This window comes from Paramormyrops kingsleyae, chromosome 24 (genome assembly GCF_048594095.1).
Source record: "Paramormyrops kingsleyae isolate MSU_618 chromosome 24, PKINGS_0.4, whole genome shotgun sequence".
Classification (NCBI taxonomy): domain Eukaryota; kingdom Metazoa; phylum Chordata; class Actinopteri; order Osteoglossiformes; family Mormyridae; genus Paramormyrops; species Paramormyrops kingsleyae.
The window spans coordinates 7478338-7488273 of NC_132820.1; the positions used below are offsets into that span (position 1 = coordinate 7478338).

Consider the following 9936-nt stretch of genomic DNA (forward strand, 5'->3'; position numbering starts at 1 on the left):
CACAGCGTAGGAGGCCAGGGACATTGGGGGGGGGGAGACGCAGATGGACGCAGGTCAGCAAAACAGGAGGACGGGACGGGGAGAATTTTACGGCAGAGGACGAGTGAAACAAAGCAATTACGGAGTGGGAGGGCTTTTGTGTTTTGTGTAAGGGGGCACGATTAATCATGGCTCGCGAAAAGGGTGATAAAAAAAGAGGGGGGTGGGCGTGCTTTTTAGAAAATGACCGGGCAGATTTGAGGGGGGGGCAGCCTACACACCAGAACGACTGAAAGTAATAAACACAAGACTGTGTATGATTTTTGCACATCCGTACACAGAAAGGCAAGGCACTTTTTACCAATATAAAATGGTAAATCAAATAATGTGCAAGAAGTTCCAAGGGGATCTACTGTTTGACTAAACAGTTAAACTTTTGAAAGTCAGAACATCTGTTTGAGAAGGTGTGATCAAAACAAACAGATCGGATCGTAGCCCAAAATGAAGTCTTGCGTAAGCGTTACTTTCTTCAGTGTTTCCTGCGAGTGTCTTTCGGAGGAAATTCGACGGCAGGTCCATGCAGGCGTTCTTAGTGACCGCTCATCCAATTACGTCGCGTGAGGTCGCGGTGATCCAGAACATTCCCTGGGAAGCGCTGGGTGTTAGGCCAGGCACATGGCAAATGGGGTGTGAAATCATCTAAGTGCACGCGCACACCGCACACACAGAGACACGCGTGCACGCGCGCCCACACATTTGCACGCGCGGCAAAAGCAATTCACCGAACAGCGTGTCTCTCGGTGGCGAGAGGAGAAGCTGACACGCGAGCGGAGGATGCGGGCAGACAAGGCAGGAGATCATGCAGACTCTGTGAAGCCTGGGCCAGAGTCAGATGTAAGCCTGGAGCTGAGAGGTGACCATGCTTTACAGCAGACCGCCATGTTGGTGCCTTGAGCAGGTGCAACTGGAGTGTCTCCAGTCCGTTCATTTAAATCATTTCACAAAAAAAGGCTTATAATGGACTTCCTGTGTGGCACGTGTTTCTTACGCTTTATTGCAGTGGTTCCCCACCCAGTCCACATTTTTCCTCCCTCCCAACTCCCAGCACAACTATCCCAGGTATTCAGTGATTTTGATTGGCTGAGAGCAGGGAGGGAACTGCGTGGGGGGTCCTGAAGACTGGGTTGGGAACCACTGCTTCATTGTAATGTTTGTTCTCCACAGACTGGCTGCAAAGACCTGTTAGATGCACTGAGTGATATACCTATGTTCTGCGTTCACGCTGTCCCCCCCCCCCCCGGGGCACAAAAACGGCCGTTAAATCCACAAGCGGGGGGCAGTACGGCCATTTTGCCTCAGTCCTCTCGTCTGCTTTTCAGAGCAGTCAAACGTTACCCGTGTCTGGGAGCATTCGTAGCACTATCGGATTACATAATGTTAGGCTGACGAAAGTGCAAAATGACTAAACATCTCTGTCGACGTTACAATGAGCAGAATCGGGACGGCTTGCTTGGGCTTGCTCAGAGATTACACCCAACTGAAAACATTTGAAGGTGTGAATCATCTGCATTGCAGATCAGAATTTGTTCATTGTTAAGCATAAAAGCAGATATACATATGTAGATCTCCACAGGCTGGCGTCTATCATGTAAATGTAATGTAAATGTAGATGTAGTTATTAATAATTCATCAAATAGACACAGAAAGGACAGTGCAATGTCTATTGGTGGAAGGGATTTCTTCAGTCATACATTGATTTTAGGTTTTACCTTGGCTACTCCTGACTTTATTGTCACATACGGTCATGGAATGTCACTGTTGGCCATTCTTCACTGCACACCTGCGGTTGGTGATCCACCCACCATTTTATTCCCCTGGCACTGTAAACAGAAAAAAACACTCCACACTTCTCAGTGCGTTCTGTGGCCAAGCATGTAATCTGCTCATGTAATCAATTACATTTTAAGATGTGTGCATGATAGCTTGTGTTTGGGGGTGGTGTGTGGCCACTGTGGTCATGATCAGAAGGTTGCTAGGCTGAATCTCGTGGTCAGCAGGCAGATTTCCCCATTGGGTCCTTGAGCAAGGCCCTTAACCCCAAACTGGGTAGGAGTACCTGCTAAGTAAACCGTAAAACTTTACTTGAGGAAGCACAGATACTGAGTAGTATCTCAGTTACTACTGAAAAACTAATCACGAACAATTTTAGTAGCTACTTGAGATAAGATGCATCATGATTCATTAATGACAAACAAACATGAAATCAGTATTTCACTAGTAATTCATTACTTAGTCCTTCAGCGGTTCCTTAGTAGTTCCTTCAGTAGTTCACAAAGGTTTACCGAATTAACCAATATAGTAACAAATATAGTAATTGCTTGAGAAAACGTGTCAAAATTCATTAATGATGAACGAATATGAGATCAGTATTTCATGTGTTATTCATGACTTGTTCCTTCAGTTGTTCCTTAGTTCCTTCAGTTGTTCACAAATGTTTACAGAACAACAGTATACAATACATAGTAAGAAATGTGTTAATTGCTTGAAATAAAACATGCCACGTTTCTTTAATAATGGACGAATATGAGATCAGTATGTAACTAAGATTTCATTTGTGGTTAATTAATACGTAAGTAATGGTGTAATACTACATTGTTTGTGCCCCTTCAAGTAAAATGTTACCAAATGAGTATCAGTCTTTCAAATACCTGTTTTTTTTTCCAGTCCCAATATCTCTCCCCTGATAGAAGGCAACCAGGAAATGAAGGCCATTTTTTCCAAACTGTTTTTCACAGCTATATAAATGTCCAGTGTACTGTCTCGACCACTGTGAAATCCTCCCGTGTAACTAAGAACGGGAAGCTATCTCTCTGTGGTTAGCTTCATCCGGGGTGCTTCACGTAAACGGGCGCAAAAGCAGATCATAAGCTGAGGTAAACATATATTACACTGTTCAATTATTCATATTTTCATTTTACAGTAAAGGCTTGTGGGTGTTTTTTTGACATCTAATGCAGTGTTTCTCAATCCGGTCCCTGGGGACCCATATACAGTCCACGCTTTTTGTGGACAAAAACGTGGACTGTCTGCTAGGAAATTCGGAGGGAGCAAAAACATGGACTGACTGCGGGTCCCTGAGGACCGGATTGAGAAACACTGATCCGATGAATTCAGGGTGGCCCCCGCCTCAGGCTCTGCTTCCTGGGATTGGCTAGAGGCTTGCCATGACCCTGTTTGAGATAAGCGGTTGTGGAAGATGGATAGGCATCCAGTTATCCAGAGGCTGCTCATGTGTCACTTTGTGAGGATCATATCAATCCTACAGGCCTCGCTGTGGGATCATGGTCTGCAGGACTGATTAGACTTCCAACTTTCTGTGTGGGGTATCTGGATTTAAATCTCGGCTGCCATAGTGCAGTCCGTGCCACGTCTTACCCCAGCGTGTGCGAAACAATCAAAGAATGAACTGGTCTTTGCGTAACATACTAATTGCTTTGCTAAAGTCTAATTATTATTAAATCTCCCTACCTGCCGGTTTAGCGGTTAGCCAGGCGCTAACAGGAAATTAAATCCTGCAGAGTGCTGTACCTCAGGGATGCAGGGTTGGCCACCACATTATTTCATGTCCTCCCAGGGGCAATTCTAGGATTTTTTTTTAAGGGGGGGGGTGCATAAGAGGGGCCATAATTCACACAGAGGGGCCAACCTTATCATTAGCACATGGTATGTTTTGAATCAGTGAGTGATGGGGGGAGGAGCAATCCGGGAGCCAATCAGCTTTCAGCTGACGGCAGTGGCCCCGCCCCTGTGTCTTCCTCAAGGCAGTCCTGCCCTGCCGGGCTACTTTGAGCCTGGCTTTAAGTGGAAGGTGTGAATCGACCGTGACTACTTCATCTGAGCAGCAGCCTTGGACTCGTGATTAGACAAGTCATCGGGATTCATTTCAGGCACCTGCTGTCGGGGGAGGGAGGCTGTTATAGCCACCATTACAGGTCTTATCTCGAGGAACGGACTGAATCTGGACCAAGACTGGCACCACAATCACTTTGAGCAGAGTGTACATGCACGTAGGCTTTAAGAAGGAGCGTCTGTGGAACGATAACAGAGCCCTTTGCATTCAGAGCGATTCAGGGAGACGTGGAATTTTATAATGGGAAAATAAGAAAGGGCACATTTGTTTGGTCGCCAGCTGGATTGGGAATAATCTTATTTAGCCCCTACTTTATGTACAGGCTTTCCATGAGTGTGAAAATAATTCTGCGTAAGTATGGAGCTCATCCAAGAAAGTGTCCACATGGCTTAAGTAGTCCGATGCTTCAAAATCATTCCGTTAATCAGTGACAGGTCCTGCCGTACTTTGGCGAAGCTGATATCCGTGCGCCTCCATTCGACGTTAAAACACTCCTGCCGTTCCCTGCCCGCCGCCTCCTGCTAGCAGGACGACTGAAATGCCGGTGTGAGTATGTGGTCTGGACACACAGCAGAAGATGCAGAGTCTGCGGTGTCCCTCTGCAGGTGATATTCTTTGCCAGCTGGCAATTAACTCTGTTTGTTTGTTTTTTTTTTTGTTCTTATTTTCCGTTAAGGCTGTGACTGCAGGAGAGCCGCACGGAGCTGTAGGGAGTCGCCCTCCCACTTGATTGGAACTCCCCCCCCTGAGTGCCCTGGAAAAGGTGTGCAGGGAGGGGTGGCAGTGCGGTGGAAGAAGGAGGAGGCGGAGAAATGGCCCCAGAAGGCGCATCGGATCTCCGTGACTGGCTCTTTCTGCTGCTGCTCTGCCTGACGCTGCTGTCTGAGGTGCTGGAGATCGCGGCAGCGGTGGCTACGCCGCCGGAGGACCAGGACGACGTGCCGTGCCCGCTGGCGTGCCGCTGTGACGAGGACTTCATCTACTGCAATGACCGTGGCCTGAACGCCATCCCGCCACTGCCGATGGCTGCCACCATCCTCTACCTGCAGAACAACCACATCGACAACGCCGGGCTGCCCACCTCCCTGGAGAGGCACCTGACTGTCCAGGTGGTCTACCTGTACGACAACGAGCTGGACGACTTCCCCATGCACCTGCCACCGTCGCTGCGAGAGCTCCACCTGCAGGACAACAACATCCGCACGCTGCCGCGTTCGGCGCTGGCGCGGCTGCCGCTGCTGGAGAAGCTGCACCTCGATGACAACTCGGTCTCCACGGTGAGCATCGAGGACCAGGCCTTTGCCGACAACCCTCGCCTTCGCCTGCTCTTCCTCTCCAGGAACCACCTCTCAAGTATCCCCTCTGGCCTGCCAGCCTCTCTGGAGGAGCTACGACTGGACGACAATCGGATCTCCACCATCCCCACCCATGCCTTCCGGGGCCTGTCCTCGCTACGGAGGCTCATCCTGGACGGGAACCTCTTGGCTAACCAACGCATCGCTGACGACACCTTCTCCCGCCTCTCCAACTTGACCGAGCTCTCGTTGGTGCGCAACTCCCTCCAGACGCCTCCGTTCAACCTCCCCAGCACACACCTGCAACGCCTCAGCCTGCAGGACAACGCCTTGACCCACATGCCCAGGGGCTCCCTGGATGGCATGCGCCGGCTGCAGAGGCTTGACCTATCGGGCAACAACCTGACCACCCTGCCTCGGGGCCTCTTCCGGGACATGGACAGCCTGTCACAGCTGTTGGTGCGCGGCAACCCCTGGCACTGTGGCTGCAACCTGCGCTGGCTGCACGACTGGCTGCACGCCCGCGGCACCACTGTCACGGTGCGTGGCTTCACCTGCCAAGGCCCTGAGAGAGTGCGGGGCATGGCCCTCAGCGACCTTGGTGCCTACATGGAGGAGTGCGAAAGCAGCAACACCGGTGCAGCCGGCGGGGGTCGAGAACGGGCCAGTGGGGAACGGGCCACCACCATGTCTACCACGCTGTCTCCACTCCAGGGCTCTTTGTTCACCCTAAAATCCAAACGGCCTGGTCTCCGACTCCCTGATTCCGACCTGGACTACTCGCTTGGCAGCAGTGCCAGTGGCAAGGCACTGGTCCTCACCGTGAAGCCCCTCAGTCCCGACTCCATCCACCTGACCTGGCGCGTGCCACAGCCCACGTCCTCGTTCCGGCTCAGCTGGCTGCGTCTCAGCAACAGCGCTGCCATGGGCTCCATTACCGAAACCCTGGTCCCCGGCGATCGGCGTGAATACCTCTTGAGCGCCCTGCAACCCCAGTCCAGCTACATCATCTGCATGGCACCCCTCCCCGCCGACGGCCGGAGCACGTTCACTGAGGCCAGCGCTGACTCCGAAGAAGCCCCGGTGTGTGCCCGGGCCGAGACGTCTGAACTTGCCCGGCCGGGTCCCGACAAAAGCGAGGACCAGGGCTCTGAGCAGCTGACCGTGCTCCCGCTGGCAGGCATCATCGGTGGGGCCACCGCCCTCGTACTCCTGGCCCTGATCTGCGCCATCCTCTGCTGGTGCAGCCACCGGGCCCGGCACATCTCCGACCGCGAGCATTCCGGCCGCGGCATCTACCGCAGCAAGAAGCGATACGACGACTATGTGGAGTCGGGCACCAAGAAGGACACCTCTATCCTGGAGATCCGGGGTCCTGGCTTCCAGATGACTCCCATGGCTGCCCAGCAGTCCCTGCACACCAAGACTCTCCGGGAAGATTACATCATCCACACCATATTTCCTTCCAATGGCGCTGGAGTTTACAAAAGTACCCACCACACGACTAACTCTGCGTTCGGCACTAACCGTGGTCACAGAGAAGGAGGCATCCCAGATATAGACTACACATACACGTGATAGACTTCCATACAGACACCAAGCAAAGGTTCTTAAGCTTGGTCTTGAAGGACTCATTTGCCCCAGTGGTTTCTATCCCAACTTAGATCCTTACATTATGTACTCTTTAGAGACATTCAGAGGGACGTCATTTAACGATAATCAATTGCTGCTTCTAATCGATAACTTTTGGTTACTTAGTTTTATATCTTCCACAGTGTACCTGAAGTAAACGTTGAAGTTACCTTATCTAGGGTTGAAATGCCCTTGGCTTTCAAGAGATGATTCCTAGGCACAGAGATCAGTCCTGTTTGCGCTGCACGGAGAATCGGCCAATGAAACGGACCGAGGCAGGAACGTTCAGCCGGCCCTGGATTGAAAATCAGAAGCAAACAAATGAGGTTTCTGGACAGACAAGTGCTGGAATGATACGCAGAAGAAAAGGTGTGTCGATCTTCAGGGTGATGGCTTTCAAATCCAGAGGGTTCTGTGTTCGGAGACTAAATTTTTTTAATTTATGTCTGCCTTAGTTTTACTTTAACATTTGAATATTTCTTTTGCACACTGAAGCGACGCCTTGTTCCTGTTAGAGAGGAAAAGAAAGACTCACAATAGAGATGACAGATCTGACAACATAGGGGCCCAAATTTCTATCAGAATTTCTTTTTGTTGGATTGAGTGAAAGGAACATGATGAAGTGAATGTATGGGGCGGGGGCGGGGGTGGTAGAATTTCACTAGATGTTTTTTGCCTGGACCAAAAAATAAAGAAAAATGGTACCTGCATTCATTTAAACGACAGATGCGTTTCTGAATATCAGCAGAGAATAGTCTACCTAGAATAGGATGACGGCTATGTGATGACAATCACAGAGGGAAGTTTTGCAAGTGCCGCCGCAGAAGAGATTGATGAAAGACGGGAGAGAAAAAAAACAGGATAGTCGGCAAGGGATAAACCCATATAGTTTAGACAGGGGGATTAATGGCAAACTTAATCACTGAAAACTGCTGGCGTGGTTAAAACAATTCCCTTTAAGACGACGCAAGCCAAGCTTAACAGTCGTCTTTCACACGGGGGGGGGAAGCTCATAACCTGGTCACAGTCGCATCGGGACTCGCTCTTCGATTGAGCTCAGATTAGTGAGAGGAGGGCGGGCGGCGGCCACCGGGACAGTGAATCACCGTTTAAATCAGGGAGATGCCAATAGCACTGTACAGAAATGAAATATGTGTTGGGAGTGGCAAATACACTCTTGTGCCGACGTCACTTTCAGAAATTTTAAACAAGCAGCATTTAATATATAGAGGAAGATAGGGATGGGGGTTGTATAATGGGAGAGATGGGCAGAGAGGCATCGAAAGAAAGAAGAGCTGTGAAACTCTTTAATTTACTCATTTGTCAAGACCTGATATTTCACATTGTATTGCTATTCATTTTTTCCTTCATTAATAAAGAACTACTATTGAGCTATTTAAAACGGATTAATTGTAAATTTTCGTCTGTTCTTTTTCGTTGGATTTAACAGCAAGACAGTGATGGTACAAGCAGCACACTGTTACATCACAAAAAAGTCTCAAACCTGATATATGAATCATGACGAGACACGAGAACTAGCAGGTCTGTTACGTGGAAGACCAATTTAAACGGGATTGTCCACGATCCGTACATCCTCACTGCTTTCGAAATATGTTAGATTTTTGCCTAACTATTATATTATTGCCTGGTGTGTATAAATGCACTTATTATATTTGCAAAACGTCGCAGTGCATTTCGAGCCATAAAAAAACCGATGGCAGCTGCCGATAAAGCAGAAATTTATAATAATGCTACCATGAACGCGGTCCATGAATCCGTCTTGATTTCTAAAGCGGGGCTGCATATTTCAACCTTTTCCCTGCTTTCTTTCTCATCTCCAAAACGTCACTCTGCTCCAGCCCTGAGAAGAATGAGAATGCGGATGTAATTCTGTTCGCCTCAGATCCACCCGGAGCTTCATTTATCAGAAGCTTCTATACTGCCCATTAGCACGGTACCCCATACTGCCTAAGATTCCCAATAACCCGATCGGGCCAAAAAAAAACCACAGAGCTCTTTCTAAAGAGATGTCAAGTGCACCATAATTGGACGTTTTGTATTAAATCACAAGGGTCAAAACTACAACGATCCAGCCTTTCGCATGTGACTCTTTATGGGCCCATTTAAGTGAAAATTATTATTTTTTTCTGTGGTATGACTGCAGGGGGAAGCTAGATTGCCATACCAATGTTGTTACCACCAATAGTTAGCCTATACATGCCACTTAATTACTGTTTAAAAAATGGCCAATTCAAAGCATTTGGACAGATCACTGTAATTATCGGTGCTTTTAAACACAGTTATTAATGAGAAAGGTTTCACGTTACACAGAACTCCGATTCTTTGAAGACCTGGGAGGATGGTATTGGTATCCAGCAGCTAAAATTTGAAAATGGGGGCACATTGTGTGGCATTTATGGGGGTGAAATGATGTTACTTGACAATCAAGCAGAATGAATATCAATATTTTGGTGATATGTAGTGAAATATAGGCCTGTCACTATAACCTCAGCTGTACTTTAAACATTAATGCATTTCCAACACAGAAATTTAGACCTATGCAAAAGTATGAAAACAACTGTTTTGTTGATGGTTTTAATTTCTGTTTTATTACTGGTATTTTTGTTAATGTACGCTCAGCCTGTCTAGTTCTGATTTAAAGAAATACCTCCAGACGTTTGGGTTTCTGTTTTATATATAGATATGGCATTTACAGATTGTTGGTGTGGTTCAGGCTGGAGATAAATTACGTGAAACGCTCCTGCCTTTTTAAATCACTTTTTCCCAGCAGAGCGAAAATACAGCAGAAATAATCCTTGGACCACATCAGAAAATGCAGTCAGTCTCAGCTTTGTTGTGAATACTGAAGTATAGCAAATGGATTACAGATGTTCTACTGAATAACAGTCTACTTTTGTATTTTACTCCATTTATCGGGAGTGTAAAATGCAAAGCTCAAATCGTTGGCACTAATATTTAGCGTTAATTTTAAATAATTATGTGAATCAATTGTTCTGCAACTAGCTCGCCACAGGTAACAGCTTTCACATACACCTCCACCCAGCTGAGCAGTGGCAGATCATATAGACTGGGCTGGATGTAATGTCGAGTGATTACAGG

The 9936-nt window shown here is 48.1% G+C and overlaps 1 protein-coding gene across 6 annotated transcripts in view; it reads left to right on the forward strand.

Moving 5' to 3' along the window:
- Positions 1 to 8222, forward strand: part of LOC111839497 (leucine-rich repeat transmembrane protein FLRT1-like) — a 27715-nt gene extending 19493 nt beyond the window's left edge. For all 6 annotated transcript variants that reach the window (XM_023803454.2, XM_023803452.2, XM_023803455.2 and 3 more), the window contains one exon: positions 4566 to 8222. In XM_023803454.2, coding sequence (XP_023659222.2) covers positions 4702 to 6762 — 2061 coding nt within the window. In that variant the 5' untranslated portion in view covers positions 4566 to 4701 and the 3' untranslated portion in view covers positions 6763 to 8222. The remainder of the gene's footprint in view (positions 1 to 4565) is intronic.
- Positions 8223 to 9936: the final 1714 nt, after the last annotated feature.